Source organism: Oncorhynchus clarkii, chromosome 9 (genome assembly GCF_045791955.1).
Source record: "Oncorhynchus clarkii lewisi isolate Uvic-CL-2024 chromosome 9, UVic_Ocla_1.0, whole genome shotgun sequence".
NCBI classification, from domain to species: domain Eukaryota; kingdom Metazoa; phylum Chordata; class Actinopteri; order Salmoniformes; family Salmonidae; genus Oncorhynchus; species Oncorhynchus clarkii.
In genome coordinates, this window is record NC_092155.1 from 32816810 (window position 1) to 32842598 (window position 25789).

At 43.0% G+C, this 25789-nt stretch overlaps 1 protein-coding gene across 1 annotated transcript in view; it reads left to right on the top strand.

The window, feature by feature from the left end:
• The first annotated feature begins 1648 nt into the window (after nucleotides 1–1648).
• Nucleotides 1649–25789, top strand: part of LOC139416207 (NACHT and WD repeat domain-containing protein 2-like) — an 84484-nt gene continuing 60343 nt past the window's right edge. The window contains exons 1-3 of the mRNA XM_071164606.1: nucleotides 1649–1666; nucleotides 2361–2532; nucleotides 18909–18997. Coding sequence (XP_071020707.1) covers nucleotides 1649–1666; nucleotides 2361–2532; nucleotides 18909–18997 — 279 coding nt within the window. The remainder of the gene's footprint in view (nucleotides 1667–2360; nucleotides 2533–18908; nucleotides 18998–25789) is intronic.

Consider the following 25789-nt stretch of genomic DNA (forward strand, 5'->3'; position numbering starts at 1 on the left):
TCATGGTTTGACAAAAACTGCTGTAGCTCGGCCACCTTCCACCGCAGATGCGAAAGGGTGACATAAGCGGATGCCATGGATTAAGACGCAGCCCATTCAAACTGATATGTCTAGATTAAACTGACAGATTTGTGACTTAGATTGAAGTACGGATGCGTCAATAGACTCTTAATTAGGTCTAGGCATCCTGTCTGCCGAGACACCTGTCGACGACTTCCGGTGAAAGAAAAAAAAGCTTAATTTCTTGTTAATCTAACTGCATTGTCCGATTTACAATAGGCTTTACAGTGAAAGCATGCCATGCAATTGTTTGAGGACGATGCCCCACACCAATATAATTTTCAACCAGCTTCGTAAAATCACAAATAGCGATTAAATATTCACTTTTTAAAAATCTTCTTCTGATTTGCCATCCCAAGGGTCCCAGCTACAACATGCATGGTCGTTTTGTCAGATAAAATCCTTCTTTATATCCCAAAAAGTCTGTTGAGTCGGCGCCATCGATTTGAGTAATCCACTCATTCAACCTGCAGAGAAAGGAATCCAAAAAGCTACCACTAAACTTGGTTTCAACAAGTCAAACTGCGTTTTTATCTAGTCCTCAGATACCCTAAAATGTAATTAAACCAGAATATTTCATACGGAAAGAAGTATGTTCAATAGAAAAGTAAAATTAGCAAGTGTGCGTCCTCTTTGTCGCACACGCACACAGACTGATTTCCAACTGAGTCCCAGTACCAAAACTCAAAATTCGTACTCGTTTGGGAAGAAACAAGCTTTTCTGTGGATTTTCTCCTACCATATCAATTGTGTTGTAGTCTCATACATTACTTTAACATTTCTACAGACTTCAAAGTGTTTTCTATCCAATGGTACCAATTATATGCATATCCTGGCTTCTGGGCCTGAGTAACAGGCAGTTTACTTTGGGCATGTCAGTCAGACAAACGGAAGGCTCATGGTGCAAGCCGAGGGGCCCCAGGAATAGACACACACTGGCATAAATTCACACCGATGATCCTCGCGAGCAGTAGGCCTGAATCTGAAAACATGATGTGTGTTGAATTATTGATTTTAAATAATGTGATTAATGCAATGACTGTATTCCTAAATATCATGGTTAGTCTACATATTAATTTCATAAATATGTGTACAAAAAACACTTAACTTCCAGAGCAAATAACAGGGGGCTGCAGAAGAGAGGTACATTTATCGATAAAATAATTATTACCAACTAAATCCCTCCTCCCGTGAAACGTTCACATCGACTGGCTCCTCCAATACAGAGAAAAGGAGTGAAACACCTATGTCACAGACTCACTCATTGACCAAGCGGTCCATAGACATTTGTATAATTCTTTCCGGATAGTGAACGGTGAGGACCACTGAAGGAACCGGAAGAGGGAGAGGGAAAGAGCGAGATAAAGAAAGAGAAAGATGAACAGACAGTATTTGGAAAACTCTCCTGCCCAGACTGACCCCAGAATGGCCAGAAAACCAGTGCTCGCTCGTAATGAGATGCTGAGCACCGCTCTTTGCAAACCGGCTGCTGTTTCTCCAGGGGCAGACTCTCGGTGAAGAAAACTCTAGATGGGCGTTTTTACCGTCTCTGTTGATTCTCAAGAATCCACGGTTGGATATTTTCGAAATGAAGAGAATGAAAAATGTGAGGATCGAGAAGTGTTGTAGTGTGTATCCGCAGCCTCCTCAACCGCAACAGTCAAGTCCACTGAACGCAGTGATTCAGTGATTGAGTATTTATTTTCATGATAAATACGAAAAATGATTTACATTTTGATATTAGGACTTCCCAACTTTGCCGTGTTTCGTTGTCTGTTTTGCAGTCTCTGTCTGTGAAACACAGATCTCAGGATACATCAACTCCGTGGAAAAAGCGACTTGAGATATTCTCCAGACTGAACAACAATTTACTGCTGTTTCACCCCCAACACACACACCTCTCTCCCTCTACAAGCATCTCCTCTGGGTGGGATTGCTCCCGATGCTTGCCCATTGTTTGCTTTTTGTTCTGTCTTGTCATTTGTTTGTGTGTTTCACATTATGGTATGATGATTAACATGCTTAGCTATAATAGCCAAGGAAATTATTTAAAATTGTGCATGTAAACGTGACAGTAATGCGTTTTGTAATGCAACATTCCTATGACTGAATGAAAAAGCAAGCATGGGATTATTATATGGGTCATTTTTGGGGTTGCCTTTTTCTACGACTTGGTAGATCCATCCCAACTTGATTTGTGTGTGCATGCGTGTGTGTGTGCATGCATTATTGTCTGTGTGTGGCCACTGATAACCACTTTAGAAGGCATTAAAGACCTGTCTGTGTGTACCTGGTTTCAGTTACGCTGGAAGTCGCCACCCATGTGGCCCTCGGGAGTGGGGAGCAGGCAGCCCTGTCCACGGGAATCGGCATTCCGCAGGGCAGCCATCAGTGGCAATGTCCTCGCACTGCCGCAGCACCATGTCCCCACTGGCAGGAGTGTCCGGGTTTTCATCTGCGCCAACCCTGACGGTAAGACGGTTCTGGCCAGGGAACAAATGTGCAAGTCCTTGGATGACTCATGGAGTAACTTTTAAATTGATGACCGAATCTGCAGAAAAGTGGGTTGCTGCGTATTTTAGGCCTATATTCCTATATTACGCACAAGCAATGATAGGCCTACCCAAATCAGTGCAATTACAGACATACAGATTGATGTAGATTTCACACCGCTCATAAGGACATTTTATTCATCTAATTTCAAAGATTTATGTCAGATCTTTCCAGTTCTAGAGAAAAAAAAGGTGCATTGAACGAGGGGATATGTAGGTCTGTAATTTGTTTCCCCGATCGTAAGAGTCCATACAAATGACAGGACAGGAGAGTGACATATAACAATGGTCTACCATCCCTATCCTTGACTAATGTATTGAGGAAAGCACAGGGTGTGATACGGAATGGTCCCCGGTTCAACTATCACAATAGCCTTGTTCAATTCACTTAGGATGCGCACCAGCGCAGTAGACAGTCACAAGCCACTCAACCAAAGAGGGTAGACTGAGATTATGCTTGTAGTATTCTAGGTGGTCTACCATTCAGTCAATGATGGTCAATAGTCAATTATAATACGTCACTTTGTTTTGAAGTGCTATTTTAGTTGTGATTCAGGTTAGTCTCAAGCAATGTCAGAGATACTTTGAGGTAGGGATACTCCATAAGGTGTGTGAGAAAACGTCAATGATGCACTAGGCTATGGGGTGGATAGGTGGGTTGTGACAGCATTGTACAACACAGAAGTAAGACTCTGGGCCATCAACCTGGTCTCAGAGCATTTCATATTATTCTGCATGTAAATCTGAGACACTCCATTTAGTATGATATGTCCCAGATATGGTATGTATTCATTTGTGGATGTCCATCACCCATTTGGTATGATATGTTATGAATTGCTATTCGTATTATATGTTACAAATTTGCAAAATATACAATATATTAATATTTGCGCAATATACAATATATCATGAATTTTCTAAACATATATTATGTGATGAATTCTAGCTAGGTGGCTAACGTTAGCTAGCTGGATAACGTTCGCTAGGCTAGGGGTTAGGGTTAAGTTTAGGAGTTGGGTTATAGGGTTAGGGGAAGGGTTAGCTAAAATGGTTAAGGTTAGGAGAAGGGTTAGCTGACATGCTAAGTAGTTGAAAAGTTGTCAGTGATGAGATTCGAACCTGCAACTTTTGGGTTGCTAGATGTTCGCGTTATACGTCAACCCATCCAGCCCGACCAAGCACCTTACTTTAAGTAAACATCTGTCTTACCTTACCATAGGTAACATACACTATATATACAAAATCATGTAAACACCCCTTCAGTGGATTTGGCTATTTCAGCCACGCCCGTTGCTGACTGGTTTCTAAAATCGAGCACACAGCCATGCAATCTCCATAGACAAACATTGGCGGTCGAATGGCCTTAGAACTCAGTGACTTTCAACGTGGCACCGTATTAGGATGCCACCTTTCCAACAAGTCAGTGTTGGCTGGGGTGATGTAAAGCTCGCCACCATTGGACTCTGGAGCAGTCGAAACGCATTCTCTGGAGCGATAAATTCACCAATTGGCATTCCGACGGACCAATCTGGATTTGGAGGATGCTAGGAGAATGCTACCTGCCCCCATTGCATAGTGCCAACTGCAAAGTTAGGTGGAAGAGGAATAATGGTCTGGGACTGTTTTTCATGGTTCGGGCTAGGCCCTTTAGTTCCAGTGAAGGAAAATCTTAACGCTACAATATTCAATGACATTCTAGACAATTCTGTGCCTCCAACTTTGAGGCAACAGTTTGGAGACGGCCGTTTCCTGTTTCAGCATGACAATGCCCACATGCACAAAGCGAGTCCAAACAGAAATGGTTTGTTGAGATCGGTGTTGAAGAACCTGACTGGCCTGCACAGAACCATGACCTCAACCCCATCGAACACCTTTGAGATGAATTGGAATGCCTGACCTCACTAATTCTCTTGTGGCTGATTGGAAATGTTCCAACAGCAATGTTCCAACATCTAGTGGAAAACTTTCCCAGAAGAGTGGAGGCTCTTTTAGCAGCAAAGGGGAGACCAACTCCATATTAATGCCCATGATTTTGGAATGAGATGTTTGATGAGCAGGTGTCCACATACTTATGGCCATGTAGTGTATCATACTAATTTCAGTTTCCCAGATTTACATTTACAACGTTATGTCTAGTCTATGAGACCAGGCAGAGGCTACAGGGCTGTTGAAGGCAGTTTAAGTCTACAGCCACCCTGGTGCACATAATCCTCAGTCTTCTTGAACCTCAAATAATTACTCCAGTCAAAAGCAACGGATCTTTATGCTGGAGTCAAAGTGTTCTGCAGTGCGTTGCAGTAGGTCGAGTAGCTGAGGTGTGACAGCGAGTTTGAAGCCATTTGGGAACAGTACAGTGCCAGCTGGCACTGAAGCACCACCAGCTCCCAGAAAACAACGACCTTATGGAAGTACAAATCTCCAGCAATACCTGGTGAACAGTACAGTAGGTCAGCAGGACAGAGGTGAAGACACTGACTGTAGATTTTGCGCAAACCTGACACTTCTTGGTCAAAAGCACTTGGTATTTGAACTTTATGTTTATTGTGGTATAGCGTGATTTAAAGCAGAATTCAATATAATTCCAATGAAAGAACCCCCCAAAATTGTGCCCGCTCACCGATTTCAACTAACCCCTTAGTCACTTTATCCTGGTAACGGGTCGAGAGGTGCAGAGTTGCTCTGTTTGAATACAGTCTAGGGGAGGGGGATAAAAATAGGCAAGAGAGGGCAAAGATGGAGGGTGGGATTAAGGGAAAGCGGGAGAGAGGGAGGATGGCACACCTATAGACAAAAACAGAACCAATCATGCATGATTCCCCTGAAAATACAATAAATGTCAATAGAGTGATCAAATGACCTAAAATTCCTCTTATTTTGTACCGGTTTTATCCATATCCAATGGCACACATAGTAGACTTAATTTGCCACATTGCTCATAGAATCATTAGTTGTGGGCAACATGCAAATGTTACTAGGAAGAGCATGTACAGTATCTCTAAAGATGCTTAGGAATCAGAGGTCCAATATGAATGGATGGAAAATTATGTCTTTGTATGGCTGTACATTTGACACTGTTTAAGGAAAGATATTGACACACTGTTGACAAACTGTTACCCTACAACCAAATAGTTATATCACGTTACAGCATACAGAACTAGACACTTTATTGTGAATTCCTGATACGGCTGCATGGATCTAGCCTCCACATTGAAATAAAAGAAAAGAAAGAAAGAGCTTCAGGCCTTCTGATTCTGAATGAACTCCTTCAGTATCTGTGACCAGCACCAAATGAACAGCTCCTCTTATGGACTGGAAAGTGCTGTTCCACTATGGGCTCTAGAGGGCGCAATTCATGCACTACATTGAGTTACAGTGGATTGTCATAACCATGGCAAAGCTGGAATAAATATATGATTGCCTACACCTGGGTACCGCCAGGTGTTTTTAATATCAGGTGTCCGATCATAACTAGATGAGCTTTTGTTGTTGTCTCATACCCATTCAATTATTTTAATATTCAGACAATTAGGCTACACACTTTCTCTTGACACTTGAACCCTGCATGCAATATGACATATTATAATTTTGTTAACCTGACATGTTACAACTCTTAATTACATCTACTATGTCAGCCTTATGACTGATTACCTAAGTCTTATGACATATGGCTTAAGTAGTGTTGCCACCTCGGACCTCAGGGAAAAGTGATCTTAAAAGATCAGGCACACAAGGGAAACAAAATCACTTCAGATATAGTGTGCACTAAGGAAGAGATGATCTTTTAAATATGGTGTGCCTCATACTTTCCCAGAGATAAGTACAGTATCATAACAGTTTCACTGCGTTTACAGGTTTATGTGCTCTCTGTCTGGTTGTGGCTGTAGCCTATAATGCACCATACTGTTACTGCCGAGACTAGTATAGTCAAAGACCATAGACCATCTTCTCACTCTCTTATTGATGATTCTGCCTTTAAGAAGTCTCTTACCGACCACTGCAACAATGTGTCTGCCACTACTTCAAGGGGCAATCTGGGATTCAGGAGTTTTCAAGAATCAATGGTTAAATCATTAATTTCAAAGTAGAAAAATGTATGTACCTTTTAAAATGTCCCTTTAAAAGGACTCATTGTATGTAGCAGTGGAGGCTGCTGAGGGGAGGACGACTCATAATATGGATGAACACATAAAAAACATGTTTTTGATACCATTCCATTTACTCCATTCCAGCCATTGTTATTAGACATTCTCCCCTCAGCAGCCTCCACAGGTATTTAGGGTATGTGCACATTAAAACATTGAAGCCGAGATGAGTTTGCTGAAAGACAAAATTCTAATTGGGGTGAACAGAGCTTTGTCACAATCTTACAATCTTGCTAATGAATCATTCGGACTTCAGGCTGGGCATTCATTTTTATTTTCAGAGCAGTGCACTGCTCAACCTGTGTGTGTGTGCGTGCCTGTGTGTGTGCACGTGTGTGTGCGCATGTGGGTGTGTGTTTGCATAATCTGCCATGGCTACTTTTCCTGATCAATTAAAAACACCCCCTTATCTCTCCGTCACTTCCCAGACAGCTGTATGCCGAAGAAAAGGCTATGGCAATTAATCTTCTTCCCAATATCTATAGCCATTAGACGTTGTGTGTGTGCGGGTATAGGTGTTGCTACGTGTGCATGTGTATGCAAGTTTTTACTCAATAAACCTATCTACAGTTTTTAGCTCCATATTATCTCCATAGACGATGCCTTGGGTGTCTTAAAGCATTGGTGGCGTGTATGCAAGCTCGAGGGTGGTTCCCCTTGGGATACAATGCATAAAGTGATCTATTCCTCCACATACACACTATATCTATATCCATTTAAACCTGGATTTCATTTTTTTTTGTAGTTTAAACATGCTTTTTAGTTTAGTTTAGTTTAGTTTTAGACTATTCAAGGTCTCAAACTTTCCTCTCTGTATATATATTTTCTCTTTCACTGTCACTTTCTCTGGTTTAGATTCTCTGTTCAATCCTCTCTTCGTCTTTCCTCTGTCTCTCTCTCTGTCTATCTAGCCTTCACTTCCCTCTCATTCTCCCTCCATCCTTTCTTTTTCTCTTCCTCCTTCAGATCTGGCTATCATCGTCAATCATGTCAGAGGTTTAACTGTGAAATCTATAAAGCCAGTGAGAATGTTACAGCCTGGGACATTTCAGGATCCAATCTTATTTAATATCTCTCTCTCTCACTCTCTGGTGTGCACTAGGGCGTCCTTTTCTCCCACCTCTCCTGAAGCCTGGTGCTAAAGCCCAATACCAGTGAGACTCTTCTCAGGCGATTTTGGCACCTTGCTGCCACTTAACTGATCTACTGTTACTGAGGGACAGATTTTCTGAGCGTAAATGAACCTGTAGACCTATCTACCTGTATCTTTCCAGAGGTAATTAAAGCATAGATACAATGAGGACCAAGATACCTTGTTTTGGTGTTGTGATTTTATGACTAGCATTAGAGTTTAAAGTGTGCTACTTTCCCTGTTGTGTTATCATGAAAGGAAAAGGCACAGGTCTCGCTTTTCCAAATAATTAATATTTCGGCCATGTTGACCTTTTATATGACAGCAAAACAAACTGCATACAATGAATTAGAAATTAGCATCAGATGCTGTTATGTGGCAAGTATATTTTGACAGTGTGTATTTGTCACATGCTCCGAATACAACAAGTGTAAACCATACTGTGAAATGCTTACTTACAAGCCCTTAAACAACAATGCAGTTCAAGTTAATAAACTTGAACTGCATTTAATAAAATATTTACTAAATTAACTAAAGTAAAAAAAAATCGAATCAATTAAAAAGTAACAAGAAATGTACATAACAATAATGAGGCTATATACACTGCTCAAAAAATAAAAGGAACACTAAAATAACACATCCTAGATCTGAATGAATGAAATATTCTTATTAAATACTTTTTTCTTTACATAGTTGAATGTGCTGACAACAAAATCACACAAAAATTATCAATGGAAATCAAATTTATCAACCCATGGAGGTCTGGATTTGGAGTCACACTCAAAATTAAAGTGGAAAACCACACTACAGGCTGATCCAACTTTGATGTAATGTCCTTAAAACAAGTCAAAATGAGGCTCAGTAGTGTGTGTGGCCTCCATGTGCCTGTATGACCTCCCTACACTGCCTGGGCATGCTCCTGATGAGGTGGCGGATGGTCTTCTGAGGGATCTCCTCCCAGACCTGGACTAAAGCATCCGCCAACTCCTGGACAGTCTGTGGTGCAACGTGGCTTTGGTGGATGGAGCGAGACATGATGTCCCAGATGTGCACAATTGGATTCAGCTCTGGGGAATGGGCGGGCCAGTCCATAGCATCAATGCCTTCCTCTTGCAGGAACTGCTGACACACTCCAGCCACATGAGGTCTAGCATTGTCTTGCATTAGGAGGAACCTAGGGCCAACTTCACCAGCATATGGTCTCACAAGGGGTCTGAGGATCTCATCTCGGTACCTAATGGCAGTCAGGCTACCTCTGGCGAGCACATGGAGGGCTGTGCGGCCCCCCAAAGAAATGCCACCCCACACCATGACTGACCCACTGCCAAACCGGTCATGCTGGAGGCTGTTGCAGGCAGCAGAACGTTCTCCACGGCGTCTCCAGACTCTGTCACGTCTGTCACATGTGCTCAGTGTGAACCTGCTTTCATCTGTGAAGAGCACAGGGCGCCAGTGGCGAATTTGCCAATCTTGGTGTTCTCTGGCAAATGCAAAACGTCCTGCACGGTGTTGGGTTGTAAGCACAACCCCCACCTGTGGACGTCGGGCCCTCATAGCACCCTCATGGAGTCTGTTTCTGACCGTTTGAGCAGACACATGCACATTTGTGGCCTGGTGGCTCTGGCAGTGCTCCTCCTGCTCCTCCTTGCACAAAGGCGGAGGTAGCGGTCCTGCTGCTGGGTTGTTGCCCTCCTACAGCCTCCCCCACGTCTCCTGATGTACTGGCCTGTCTCCTGGTAGCGCCTCCATGCTCTGGACACTATGCTGACAGACACAGCAAACCTACATGCCACAGCTCGCATTGATGTGGCATTCTGGATAAACTGCACTACCTGAGCCACTTGTGTGGGTTGTAGACTCCGTCTCATGCTACCACTAGAGTGAAAGCACCGCCAGCATTCAGAAGTGACCAAAACATCAGCCAGGAAGCATAGGAACTGAGAAGTGGTCTGTGGTCACTACCTGCAGAACCACTCCTTTATTGGGGGTGTCTTGCTAATTGCCTATTCCATTTGCACAACAGCATGAGAAATGTATTGTCAATCAGTGTTGCTTCCTAAGTGGACAGTTTGATTTCACAGAAGTGTGATTGACTTGGAGTTACATTGTGTTGTTTAAGTGTTCCCTTTATTTTTTTGAGCAGTGTATATATTACCAGGTCGCAGTTGCAAATTAGAACTTGTTCTCAACTAGCCTACCTGGTTAAATAAAGGTGAAATTATTGTTTTGTTTTTTAAATACAGGGGGTACCGGTACTGAGTCAATGTGCAGCGGTACAAGTTAGTCAAGGTAATCTATAAAGTGACTGTGCATAGATAAAACAGCGAGTACCAGCAGTGTGAAAACAAAGGGGTGGGGGGGGTGGTCAATCTAAGTCCGGGTGGCCATTTGATTAGTTGTTCAGAAGTCTTATGGCTTGGGGGTAGACGCTATTAAGGAGCCTTTTGGTCCTAGACTTGGCGGTCCTGTACCGCTTGCCGGGCGGTAGCAGAGAGAACAATCTGGACTTGGGTGACTGGACAATTTTTTGGGCCTTCCTCTGAAATGCCTAGTATATAGTTCCTGGATGTCAGGAAGCTTGGCCCCAGTGATGTACTGGGCCGGACACACTACCCTCTGTAGCGCCTTACGGTCAGATGCCGAGCAGTTGCCATACCAGGCGGTGATGCAACCGGTCAGGATGCTCTCGATGGTGCAGTTGTAGAATTCTTTGAGGATCTGAGGACCTGTGGCAAATCTTAAGTCTCCTTAAAAAGTATTTCCCTCTTCACAACTGTCTTGGTGTGTTCGGACCATAAATAGTTTGTTGGTCATGAGGCCACCAAGGAACTTGAAACTCTCTACCCTATCCACTTCAGTCCCGTCAATGTTAATGGAAGCCTGTTTGGCCCTCCATTTTCTATAGTCCACAATCAGCTTCTTCGTCTTGCTCATACTGAGAGAGGTTGTTATCCTGGCACTACACTACCAGGTCTCTGACCTCCTCCATATAGGCTGTCTCATTGTTGTCGGTGATCAGGCCAACCACTGTTGTGTCACCAGCAAACTTAATTATGGTGTTGGAGTCATGCTTGGCCATGCAGTCGTGGGTGTCCAGGGAGTACAGGAGGGGACTAAGCATGCACCCCTGAGGGTCCCAAATGTTGAGGATCAGTGTGGCAGATTTGTTGTTGCCTACCCTTACCATCTGGGGCGGCCTGTCAGGAAGTCTAGGATCCAGTTGCATAGGGAGGTGTTTTTTCCCAGGGTCCTTAGCTGACCCATGAGCTTTGTGGGCATTATGTTGTTGATTGCTCAGCTGTAGTCAATTAACAGCATTCTCACATAGGTGTTATTTTTTGTCCAGGTGGGAAAGGGCAGTGTGGAGTGATTGAGATTGCGTCATCTGTGGATCTGTTGGGCGGTATGCGAATTAGAGTGGGTCTGGGATGATGGTGTTGGTGGGAGCCATAACCAGCCTTTCAAAGCATTTCATAGCTACAGATGTGGTGGTCTGATCAAAACATGTAGCTTTTACAGACTGGGTCAGAGAAAGGTTAAACATGTTAGTGAAGACACTTGCCAGCGCATGCCCTGAGTACGCATCCTAGTAATCCATCTGGCCCTGTGGCCTTGTAAAAGTTAGCCTGTTTAAATGTCTTGCTCACATCGGCTACGGGTAGCGTGATCACAGTTGTCTGAAACAACTGGTTCTCCCATGCATGGTTCAGTGTTGCTTGCCTCAAAGCGAGCACAGAAGGCATTTAGCTCGTCCTATAGTCTCACGTCATAAAACTTGAGTGTGCAGAACTATTCACCCACCCCCAAAGTCAATACTTTGTAGAGCCACCTTTTGCAGCAATTACAGCTGCAAGTCTCTTGGGGTATGTCTCTATAAATCTTATTGGGATAGCCCCCTTTTTTTCAATTTTCACCTAAACGACATATCCAAATCTAACTGCCTGTAGCACAGGCCTTGAAGCAAGGATATGCATATTATTGCTACCATTTGAAAGGAAACACTTTGAAGTTTGTGTAAATGGGAATGTAATGTAGGATAATATAACAATAGATCTGGTAGACCATCAATCAAATGCAACAGAAAGGTCACAAATCTAGCCATCACTCTGGTTGTAATTTCCGATGGTGCCCACAAGATGGCAGCAGTGTATGTGCAAAGTAATAACTTGAAGTATGAGCAAACTACATGACAGTTAGTGTGAAGTCACCCAGGTACATTTGGGTAAATCGTGAAGGAGACGTTTACATTCACATTACATTTTTCTGCAAGAATATCATCACATCTGTATACTTGGACTTTGATTTAGCTTTCCAAGTATTAGTGGCATATTATAAGTTCAACATTTGCAAAACACCCAGTTTTCATAACTTCATAACTCTCCATAGTCTTATAATTGTTATCAAAAAGGAAAAGGCTTGCTGTCGCACAAGGTTAGCAGCAACATTTTACTGTAAATTGGACAGTGCAGTTATATTACCAAGAATTTAAGCTTTTAGCCGATATAAGACACTTATATGTACCGACATTTGTTGTTTCTCTAAAATCTGCGATCGTGACACACAGCGTTGCATGAATTACAACTGTCCCGTTTACGGGACGCCTGTCATCTAGCCACTGGGATTTTTGCCAATTCTTCAAGGCAAAACTGCTCCAGATCTGTCAAGTAGGATGGGTTGCGCTGGTGTACAGCAATCTTTAAATCATGCCACAGATTCTCAATTGGATTGAGGTCTGGGCTTTGACTAGGCCAGTCCAAGATATTTACATGTTTTGCCTTAAACCACTTGAGTGTTGCTTTAGCAGTATGCTTAGAGTCATTGTCCTGCTGGAAGGTAAACCTCCGTTCCAGTCTCAAATCTCTGGAAATTCCCTCAAGAATTTCCCTGTATTTAGCGCCATCCATCATTCCTTCAATTCTGACCAGTTTCCAATGGCTTTTTTCTGGCCACTCGTAAAGCCCGGCTTTGTAGAGTGTATGGCTAAGGACAAATACTCCCATTTCCGCTGTTGAGCTTTGTAGCTCCATCAGGGTTATCTTTGATCTCTTTGTTGCCTCTCTGATTAATGCCCTCCTTGCCTGGTTCGTGAGTTTTGGTGGGCGGCCCTCTCTTGGCCGATTTGTTGCGGTGCCATGTTCTTTCAATTTTCCAATAATGGATTTAATGGTGCTCTGTGGGATGTTCAATTTTGAAAATATTTTTTTATAACCCAACCTTGATCTGTACTTATCCACAACTTTGTCCCTGACCTGTTTGGAGAGCTCCTTGGTCTTCATGGTGCTGCTTGCTTGGTGGTGCCCCTTGCTTATTGGTGTTACAGACTCTGGGGCCTTTCAGAACAGGTATATATATATATATATATATATATATATATATATATATATATATTGAGATCATGTAACAGTTTATTTGACACAGATTGCACACAGGTGGACTTTATTTACCTAATTATGTCACTTCTGAAGTTAATTGGTTGCACCAGATCTTATTTAGGGGCTTCGTTGCAAAGGGGGTGAATACATATGAACACAACACTTTTCCGATTGATTCTTTTTATTTTTTTATTTCGCTTCACCAATTTGCGCTATTTTATGTATGTCCATTACATGAAATCCAAATAAAAATCTATTTAAATTACTGGTTGTAAATGCAACAATATAGAAAAAACGCCAAGGGAGATGAATACTTTTGCAAGACACTATCAAAAGTAAATGTTATTGGTCTATACTTAAGTACCCAAAGTCAAAGTGTATATAATTTCACATTCCTTATATTAAGCAAATCAGACAACATGATAATTTATTATTTAAGGTTAGCTAGGGGCACACTCAAATACCTAGATATAATTTCCAAACGAAGCATTTGTGTTTGAGTCCACCAGATCAGAGACAGTAGGGATGACCATGTGTGTTAATTTGACAATTTTCCTGTCTTGCACTTTCGAAATGTAACACGTACTTCTGGGTGTCAGGGGAAATGTATGGAGTAAAAAGTACATTCATTAAAAGTAAAAGTTGACAAAAATATAAATAGTCATTTAATGTACAGATAGCCCAAAAAACTGCTTAAGTAGTATTTTAAAGTATTTATACTTAAAGTATAAATACTGCTCAGGACATATTGCAACACATGGTGACACGTACAGCATATTGCCCGTAGCATGTTTCTTTCACTCCTTTGTAGCAGTACATTTACTATGTTGTACATTCACTATATGTGATGCTACCCTATAGAATGTGCCAGTGTGATTGACAGTGTCCCATGACTAATATTATTTGCTGAAACATTGGGTTTATGAACTGGGCCACTGGCTAAGAATGTTTAAAATGTAAAAATAAATAAACACTTAAGGATATGCTGTACACTGAGTTCTGAATGTTTTTCAGCACTGTTTGGCATTATATCCTCACAAACACTTCCATGCAGAAAAGCTTTTTGCTTAGTTGACAATGTCCTGTATGGTTTTCAACATGTGTCTTACACAGTATTCTTGCATTTTACCTTTATTTAACTTCAAATTGGTGTGTGTGCTACTTTAGCCCTGGTTATCCTGAAAATAAAATGGTAAAATGCTTAATTGTGAGGCTAAATATACAGGCTGGACATGCAGATAAATGAAAATCTTGGGATCTTGGGACTGCTAGGATTAACTAACTGACACTAATACACTGTACATGGCTGTAGACAGACAGGCTTCTCACATACACACTGTGTGCTGTGATTGTCACGGATCCCGCCGGTATTGATGCTCATTCTGTTCACCAGTTCCGGAGGTCTACGTCACTGGCTTTCTAGGCTTCACAGATCCACCGGATTCATTATCATCAACCACGGACTGTCTTGTCTGATTACACACACACACACACACACACCTGGTTCCCATTTCACCTGATACATGTGCCCTCTGTTCCCTCTGTCTTTGTCGGTTATTGTTCCCATGTCCATATATGGGACGATACCCATAATACACATATATATATATATATGTGTGTGTGTGTGTGTGTATATATGTGTGTATGTGTGTATGTGTGTGTGTGTGTGTGTGTGTGTGTGTGTGTGTGTGTGTATTATGGGTATCGTCCCATGTCGTTCAATGAGGTTTACCCTCTTTTGTTTGGGTATAGCCCAGTGTTTTTTAATACGTGTTTGTTTTGGGTGTATTAAAAACCCTTATTGTGTATTCCTGCGCCTGTCTCCAAAATCTTTTATACCAGCGTGACAGGGATGTCGTTGTTATTGACCATGGCCTCATTGTCACATTGCTGTCGGCCATGCCGAGAGACTTGGTTTATCGGACACATCCTCTCTCTCATGTGGATGATAGGCCATGGGCTCGGGTGGTTGATGTCCTTGCTGATCTTTTTGGCCTTCCTGTGACATCGGGTGCTGTAGGTGTCCTGGAGGACAGGTAGTTTTCCTCCAGTGATGTGTTGAGCAGACTGCACCACCCTCTGGAGCCCTGCGGTTGTAGGCAGTGCAGGCAGTGATACAGCCCGACAGGATGCTTAGGGGCCAAGCCAAATTAGGGGCCAAGCCAAATTTCTTCAGCCCCCTTCACCACACTGTCTGTGTGGGTGGACCATTTCAGATCATCAGTGACGTGTACGCCGAGGAACTTGAAGCTTTCCACCTTCTCCACTGCGGTCGTGTCGATGTGGATAGGAGGGTGCTCCCTCTGCTGTTTCCTGAAATCCATGATCAGCTCCTTTGTTTTGTTGTCGTTGAGTGAGAGGTTATTTTCCTGGCACCACTCTCCCAAGGCCCTCACCTCCTCCTTTTAGGCTGTCATTGTTGATAATCAGGCCTACTACTGTTGTGCCATCTACAAACTTGATGATTGAGTCGGAGGCGTGCGTAGCCATGCGGTCATGGGTGAACAGGGAGTACATTAGGGGGCTGAGCACACAACCTTGTGGGAACTCTGTGTTGAGGATCAGCGAAGTAGAGGTGTTGTTTCCTACCTTCACCACCTGGGGGCGGCCAGTCAGGAAGTCCAGGACCCAGCTGCACAGGGCGGGGTACAGACCCAGGTCCCCGAGCTTAATGATGAGCTTGGAGGGGGGTACTATGATGTTGAATGCTGAGCTATATTCAATGACCAGCATTCCTACATAGGTATTCATCTTGTCCAGATGGGTGCAGTGTGATGGCGATTGCATCGTCAGTGGATCTATTGAGGCGGTAAGCAAATTGAAGTGGGTCTAGGGTGTCCAGGTAAGATAGACATGATTTGATTCTAAACTAGCTTCTCAAAGCACTTTATGATGACAGAAGTGAGTGCTACGGGGTGATAGTCAAATAGTTCAGCTACCTTCAGTTCAGTTACCAGTTTGCTTTCTTTGGTACCGGAACAATGGTGGATATTTTGAAGCAAGTGGGGACAGCAGACTGGGATAGGGAGAGATTGAATTCTGTAAACACTCCAGCCAGCTGCCTTCTGGGCAGGCAGCCTTGAGGGTTAACATGCTTAAATGTCTTATTCACGTTGGCCACGGAGAAAGAGAGCCCACAGTCCTCGGTAGCGGGCCGTGTCGGTGGCACTGTGTTATCCTCAAAGCAGGCGAAGAAGGTGTTTAGGTTGTCCGGAAGCAAGACGTCTGTGTCCGCGATGTGGCTAGTTTTCCCTTTGTAGGCCGTAGACCCTGCCACCCTGTCTAAGCCGTTAAATTGCAACTCCACTTTGTCTCTGTACTGAAGTTTGACCTGTTTGATTGCCTTACAGAGGGATTAACTAAACTATTTGTATTTGGCCATATTCCCAGTCACGTTGACATGGTTAAATGCGGTGGTTCGCGCTTTCAAGTTTTGCACAAATGCTGCCATCTATCCACGGTTTCTGGTTTGGGTAGGTTTTAATAGTCACAGTGGGAACAACATCTCCTATACGTTTCCTGATGAACTCAGTCACCATATCCGTGTATTTGTCAATGTTATTCTCAGAGGCTACCCAGAAGATATACAATTCCGTGTGATCAAAACAATCTTGAAGCATGGATTCCAATTGGTCAGTCCAGCATTGAATAGACCTTAGCATGTGTACTTCCTGTTTGAGAGCCTGCCTATAGGAAGGGAGGAGCAAAATGGCGTCGTGATCAGATTTGCAGAAGGGGGGGCGGGGCGAGGGCCTTGTAGCCGTTTAGAAAAGTTGAGTAGCAGTGGTCTAATGTTTTCCCTGCACGAGTACTACAGTCTATGTTGGTAGAACTTCGCTACCGTTTCCTCAGATTTTGCATTGTTAAAATTCCCAGCTACAATAAATTAGGCCTCAGGGTATGTGGTTTCCAGTTTGCATAAAGTCCAGTGTAGTTCTTTGAGGGCCATCGTCATCGACTTGAGGGGGAATATACATGGCTGTGAGTATAACCGAAAACAATTCTCTTGGGAGGTAATACGTCGGCATTTGCTTTGTTAGGTATTCTAGGTTGGGTGAACAAAAGGACTTCTGTATGTTATCACAATCATACCTTGAGTAGTTAATCATGAAACAAACACCCCCTCCTTTCTTCTTGCCGGAGAGTTCATTATTCCTGTCTGCACAATGTACTGAGAACCCAGCTGGCTGAATGGATGGGGACAGTATATCCCAAGAGAGCCATGTTTGCGTGAAACAGAGTATGTTACAATCCCTGATAACTCTCTGGAACGAGATCCTTGCCCTGAGCTCATCTACTTTATTATCCAGAGACTGAACATTAGCGACTAATATGCTTGGAAGTGGTGGATGGTGTGCACGCCTCCTGAGTCGGACTAGAAGTTCACTCCGAATACCTCTTCTCCGCCGGCAGTGTTTTGGAGTAGCCTCTGGAATAAGTTAAATTTCCCTGGGGGGTATGAACAAAGGATCCAATTCGGGAAAGTCGTATTGCTGGTCGCAATGCTGGTGAATTACGACCACTCTGATATCCAAAAGTTCTTTCCGGCTGTATGTAATAACACAAAACATTTTCTGTGCTAATAATGTAAGAAATATCACAAAAAAAATACTGCAAAGTTTCTTAGAAGCTAGAAGCAGAGCTACCATATCTGTCGGCACCATCGTTCTCTCTCTCTTTCTCGGAAATGATGGCAGAGTGAGAGGAGTAGCTGTCAGTAAGAGCTGTGGCATGGAATTAAAGAGATACTGTGTGTGTGTGTGTGTGTGCGTGTGTGTGTCGCCGAGATAACAGGCGCTTCTGCTCTGCCATACACACTTTACACATGCATCTCTGTGCCCTGCCGACGTCAACATGCATAACCTCATCATTTCTGGTTAGAGCTGTGGTTTACCATACAGTTCAGCTGGGCCAAGCAAGGAAGAGATGAATAACAAGAAAAGAAGCCTGTGTCATCCAAATGCAAACAAAATTATCTAACCCTAAAAATTGTGCCCTAGTTTTGTAGCATGACACAGTCTTGAGTGGGGGACACATTTGAGTGTGACACATTTATTTTGATGATGTGTTCCATCATCAAAGGGACTGTGGCTCTCCTGGGCATGTTCTGTTTTGAACTGTCTGTCCATCAGACCTATCCCCCTGGAGTTGTGTGGGATGGTCCCTGTCCTCTCCAATTATTGTAACCCAAGGGAGGGCAGTGGAAAGGAGAGAAAGGGCAGTGGAAAGGAGAGAAAGCCCAAAGGAAGGAGGAAAGGAATTAAAGTAGGACGGAACAATGACCCATAGGCCCTCACTAGTCTGAGACACCCCACAGACCCTAACTATGCCATGACATGTAATATCCTATAACAACCCCATTAACCTAATCTGTTAGCACTGCCATTGTCGACCCTTCTCAAATTATGCCCTCCATTATAACATAATAATAGCCTTTTAGAAGACGCTTCTATCCAAAACAACTTACAGTCATGCATTTTTTTTTAAATGGATGGTCCCAGGAATATAACCCACTTCCTGGCGTTGCAAGCACCATGCTCTACCAACTAAGCTAAAGAGGACCATGTTGCCCATATTTGGAAGTCTGTTATAATGGTATCAATGAATCTTTATACAAATCAATGTGTTCACTTTGTCATTTTGTTTCCAGACACAGAAGCAGAGAGGAATGCACTGAAAGAGCATGTATATCCCAAACTACGAGACTTCTGCAGAGAGAACTATGGGATTGAGTTCCAGGTAATACAACATTTACAATCTTTCTCTTTTGCAGTCTTGCAGTGCAAGAAAGTTGTTTTTAACATATCCCCCAAAAGTTTCCAATATTGATCAAAGAGGTTTCAAATGATTTCAAATACAACTAACAGTGAAATGCTTACTTGCGGGCCTTTCCCAACAATGCAGAGAGAAAGAAAATAGAGAAATATCAGAAAAGTAAAACACATAATAATAATAAATACACAATGAGTAACGATAACTTGGCTATATAGAGTCACTTTGAAGGGGTAGCTTTGCACATATAGCTAGGAATAAAGTGACAGATAATAACAGTAGCAGCAGAGTAAATAACGGGTCAAAAAAAGTTAGTGCAAAAAGGGTCGATGTAGATAGTTAAATAGTTCACAAGTTAATCTGGTTCAGGTTATTAATCAACCTACCTGTGTTTACAAACACTACATGAACAAGATCATCCACATGTATTGATAAAATATTTACTAATACTAAACTCAGCAAAAATTGAATAGTCTATTTTTCAGGACCCTGTCTTTCAAAGATAATTCGTAAAAATCAAAATAACTTCACAGATCTTCATTGTAAAGGGTTTAAACACTGTTTCCCATGCTTGTTCGATGAACCATAAACAAGTAATGAACATGCACCTGTGGAACGGTCGTTAAGACACTAACAGCTTACAGACGATAGGCAATGAAGGTCACAGTTATGAAAACTTAGGCCTCTTTAGTGTCCTTTCTGACTCTGAAAAACACCTAAAGAAAGATGCCCAGGGTCCTTGCTCATCTGTGTGAACGTGCCTTAGGCATGCTGCAAGGAGGCATGAGGACTGCAGATGTGGCCAGGGCAAAAAATTGCAATGTCCATACTGTGAGACGCCTAAGACAGCGCTACAGGGAGACAGGACAGACAGCTGATCGTCCTCGCAGTGGCAGACCACGTGTAACACCTGCACAGGATCGGTACATCCGAACATCACGCCTGTAGGACAGGTACAGGATGGCCACAACAACTGCCCTAGTTACACCAGGAACACACAATCCCTCCATCAGTTTTTAGACTGTCCGCAAAAGGATGAGAGAGGCTGGACTGAGTGCTTGTAGGCCTGTTGTAAGGCAGTTCCTCACCGGCAACAACGTCACCTATGGCCACAAACCAACCGTTGCTGGACCAGACAGGACTGGCAAAAAGTGCTCTTCACTGACAAGTCGTGGGTTTTGTCTCACCAGGGGTGGTGGTCAGATTCACGTTTATCGTCGAAGGAATGAGCGTTACACCAAGGCCTGTACTCTGGAGAGGGATCGATTTGGAGGTGGAGTGTCCGTCATGGTCTGAGGTGATGTGTCACAGCATCATCGGACTGAGCTTGTTGTCATTGCAGGTAATCTCCACGCTGTGCATTACAGGGAAGACATCCTCCTCCCTCATGTGGTACCCTTCCTGCAGGCTCATCCTGACATGACCCTCCAGCATGACAATGCCACCAGCCATACTGCTCGTTCTGTGTGTGATTTCCTGCAAGACAGGAATATCAGAGTTCTGCCATGACCAGGGAAGAGGACGGATGTCAATCTCATTGAGTAAGCCTGGGTCCTGTTGGATCGGAGGGTGAGGGCTAGGGCCATTCCCCCCAGAAATGTCGGGGAACTTGCTTGGTGGAATAGTGGGGTAACATCTCACAGCAAGAACTGGTAAATCTGGTGCAGTCCATGAGGAGGAGAGGCACTGCAGTACTTAATGCAGCTAGTGTCCACACCAGATACTGACTGTTACTTTTGATTTTGACTCCGCCCCTTTGTTCAGGGACACATTATTCAATTTCTGTTAGTCACATTTCTGTGGAACTTGTTCAGTTTATGTCTCAGTTGTTGAATCTTGTTATGTTTATACAAATATTTACACATGTTAGGTTTGCTGAAAATAAACGCAGTTGCCAATGAGAGGAAGTTTATTTTTTTGCTGAGTTTATATAACTTTCTTCTAAAGCTGTATCCATACCCATTGGATGTAGTGATCACAATATAGTGGCTATATCCAGGAAAGTTCCAATAGCTGGGCCTAAAATAATGTATAAGAGATCATACAAACTATTAATATGGAGCATCCAGATGCTGCACTTGCAGCATCCAGATGCTGCACTTGATACATTTATGAAATTGCTGTTAGAACTGTTAAGGCTCCATGGATTGATGAGGAATTAAAAAACTGTGTGTCCATGTATGCTGATGATTCAACCATATATTCGCCTCAGCAACCACAGATAATGAAGTCATTGAAAAGCTTAACAAAGAGTTGCAGTCTGTTTTGAAATGGGTGGGCAGTAATAAACTGGTCCTGGACATATGTAAAACTAAGAGCATTGTATTTGGTATGAATCATTCCCTAAATTCTAGACCTCAGCTGAATCTGGTAAGGCATGGTGTGGCTGTTGAACAAGTTGAGGAGACTAAATTACTTGGTGTTACCTTAGATTGTGAACTGTCATGATCAAAACATATAGATTCAATGGTTGTAAAGATGGGGAGAGGTCTGTCTGTAATAAAGAGTTACTCTGCTTTTTTGACACCACACTCCAAAAAGCAAGACCTGCAGGCTCCAGTTTGATCTTATCTTGATTATTGTCCAGTCATATGGTCAAGTGCTGCAAAGAAATACCTAGTTAAGCTGCAGCTGCTCCAGAACGGAGTGGCACATCTTGCTCTTCATTGTAATCAGAGGGCTGATTTTAATATTATTCCTAAGTCTCTCTTGGCTAAGAGTTGCGGAAAGACTGACTGTCACTTCTTGTTTTTATAAGAAACAATGTTGGAAATTCCTAATTGTTTGCATAGTCAACTTACACACAGCACTGACAGATGTACTCATCCCAACAGACATGCCACCGGGGGTCTTTTCACAGTCCCCAGGTCCAGAAGAAATTCAAGGAAACGTACAGTATTATACATGCTTCTACACCTGCATTGCTTGCTGTTTGTGGTTTTAGGCTGGGTTTCTGTACAGCACTTTTGAGATATCACCTGATGTAAGAAGGGCTTTATAAATACATTTGATTTGATATACAGAGTCATGTGCATGGAACTCCCTCTCCTCCACGTGACCTACATTTTGTGTGTATGTACTTACGTGTGTGTAACTGATATGCACATACATTTAAAAACATGAACATGTACTGTATGTAAATTGTGAAGTCTTTTCTCTGCAATGTATTTTCCGTTATATGTCAGACTAGTAAGACTAGCTGTCGCCATTGGCATCGGCTAATGGGAATTTTACCTGATGAGGAGTTAGTGATCCCTTTTGGGAACATCCCCTCCCACGTTCAGCTGGAACGGTGGCGCATGGAACGCAAAAATATTCTTAGAAATATTTAACATCCACACATTAACAAGTCCAATAGCTCAAATGAAAGATAAACACCTTGTTCATCTACCCAGCATGTCAGATTTTTTAAATGTTTTACGGCGAAAACACACCACATATTTATATTAGACCACCACCGAAACGAAGACTTGCCCCAGCCATTCAATTTACATTGAATTCATGTTCAAAAAATACTCAAAAATGTCAGCAGAAAATATCGGTAGCGCCGCAAGATAACGTAAATAGACATCATAAACTTTGACTAAATATACATGTTCTACATATAGTTAGAAAGATACACTGCTTCTTAATGCAATCGCTTTGTTACATTTATTTTTAACGTTACAGAAATCGCTCACTATTCAATATTCTGAGACGGCGCTCAGATATAAGCTATATTTCTCCGCTATGTTGGAGTCAACAGAAACACAGATTTCAGCATAAATATTCCCTTACCTTTGATGGTCTTCGTTCAGAATGTACTGGAAGGGTTCATACTTACCCAAAACATTGTTTGGTTTCAAGTCTTGTGTCTTTGTATTAGCTACTGCTAATAACATCAGCTGAAATGCACCCAAAATGTCCTCTGGTCCGGAAAAGTTGCGCATCAAAACTTCAAAATTACATATTATATGTCGACTAAACAGGTCAAACTAAGTGCAGAACCAAGCTTTAGGATGTTATAAACATACAAAACAAATTTCTATTCAACCGGTCATTGTTTGTCCTTCTCCGGAGTGCTGGAACAAAGGAATGGCTGGGACCAATTCGCGCCCTAACGTACAGGTATTTTCTCGCGGCACTCACTCAATTCACTCCCATAGGGCCAATTCTCGCGGGATTTGAACGATTAAACGCTCTACTGAATGAGGACATCTAGTGAAAGACATAGAAAGTGTCCCCAGATCCATAGCTGGTTGGGAAGGGTGGGGGCGATGACGTCAAAGTTGCCCCAACTTTCATGACCACAAAACTAGTTTGGAAGAATGCCTGCCCTGTGAGTTCTGCTATACTTACAGACATAATTCCAACGGTTTTAGAAGCTTTAGAGTGTTTTCTATCCAATAATAATTATTATATGCATATTAGCAATTTTTGACAGATTTTTTTTCAGTTTACTATGGGCACGCAATTCCTCCAAAGGGGGCAGTAGTCAGCCCTATCTTTAAGAGGTTTTTAAAGTCCTGAGGAGAATAAACGAGGTGTGTTTATGGTTACTGCTCCCCCTTACTATCGTATTAACCCCTCGTTTCATGTATCTCTCCTCACTTTTTTTATAGAAAAAAAGACAAAAGTGATTGTCTATGTCCACAACAATGCTTAAACCACATCAATCTGATTGGATGGGCCTATCAGCACATGATGACAATTGCGAATCACAAATAGCCTACCCTACCGACAATACTTGTTTCAATACCTGTTTGCATACCCATTGTTTCCTTAGTTAGCATTTACTGGTTTCAACAACCAGTTGAAAAAAACATATTTCCTACCCTACCGGCTACCAATGTCTTTCCAGTTGAGAGCTGAACACTCTTGCTGCTTGTAGATGATATTCTGCTTAAACTAGGCTATGTCTGTGGCGGGCATGTGGATATATTTCACGTGCTTTGCGATTGTGTAGGCTACTTTGTGCATGATTTGTCTATTTTACTACATAATTGATATGTTTCTATACAGTGCCTTCGGAAAGTACTCAGACCTCTTGACTTGTTCCACATTTTTTTACATTAAACCTTTTTTTCTAAAATTGATAATATAAAAAGCAATCTACTACACACAATACCCCATAATGACAAAGTGAAAACAGGTTTAATATTTTTTTTGCAAATGTATTAAAAAAAACTAAAATACCTTATTTACATGTATGCAGACCCTATAAGACTCGAAATTGAGCACAGGTGCATCCTGCTTCCATTCCCATTAATCGTCCTTGAGGCGGAGGCGTTTCTACAACTTGATTGGAGGCCACCTGTGGTAAATTCAATTGATTGGACATGATTTGGAAAGGCACATACCTGTCTATGTAAGGTCCCACAGTTGACAGTGCATGTCAGAGCAAAAACCAAGCCATGAGGTTGAAGGAATTGTCCGTAGAGCTCCGAGACAGGATTGTGTCAAGGCACAGATCTGTGGAAGGGTGCCACAATATTTCTGCTGCATTGAAGGTCCCCAAGAACACAGTGGCCTCCATCATTCTTAAATGGAAGAAGTGTGGAACCATCAAGACTCTTCCTAGAGCTGGCCGCCCGGCAAAGCTGAGCAATCAGGGGAGAAGGGCCTTAGTCAGGGAGGTGACCAAGAACCCTATGGAAGAATCTTCCAGAAAGACAACCATTTCTGCAGCACTCCTCCAATCAGTCCTTTAAGGTTGAGTGGTCAAGCGGAAACCACTCAGTAAAAGGTACAAAAGACTCTCAGACCATGAGAAATGGTCTGATGAAACCATGATTCTCTGGTCTGATGAAACCAAGATTCTCTGGTCTGATGAAACCAAGATTGAAATCTTGGCCTGAATACCAAGTGGCACGTCTGGAGGAAACCTGGCACCATCCTCATGGTGAAGCATGATGGTGGCAGCATCATGCTGTGCTGATGTTTTTCAGCGGCAGGGACTGGGAGAATATTCAGGATCGAGGGAAAGATGAACGAAGAAGAAGTACAGAGAGATCCTTGATGAAAACCTGCTCCAGAGTGCCCACCACCTCAGGCGGGGGGCGAAGGTTCACCTTCCAACAGGACAACAACCTTAAGCATGGCTCTCATGGAGTATTAGCAACATTGTTGTGAAGCTTTTTGTTAGTCTAATTTACAAACCAATTCGTGGAACAGATGGAGGGATTGAGATACTTCCAGTCTTGAGTAACTACCACCACTTTTTTTTCTTCTCTCTCTCACTCTCTCGCTTCAGTGCTTTAAGTTATTTGGTTTTTGATTTATTAAATGGCCCCACAAACCGCGTGCCCAGCTTCTGGCAGGGCAGGCGGAGGGGCAGGTTTGGGGTCAAGAGCCAGACCCTGTCCCACTGTGCGAACACGGGGGCCTCACTACGGTGGCGGTCAGCGCTCACCTTCTGTCGCCCACCGGCCCGTTTCAGGCATTCCTGGACGGCTCTCCAAGTCTCCTTTGAGCGCGCACCCAATCCTCCACCGCAGGAGCTTCGGTCTGACGCTGATGCCACGGGACCAGGACCGGCTGATTGCCCAACACGCACTGAAACGGCGACAGGTCCGTGGAGGAGTGGGGAAGTGAATTCTGGGCCATCTCGGCCCATGAGACGAACCTTGCCCACTCTTTGGGCCGGTCCTGGCAATACGGCAGCAGAAACCTGCCCACATCCTGGTTCACTCTCTCCACCTGCCCATTACTCTCGTGGTGAAAACCAGAGGTCTGGCTGATCGAGACCCCCAGGCTCTCCATGAACACCCTCCAAACCCG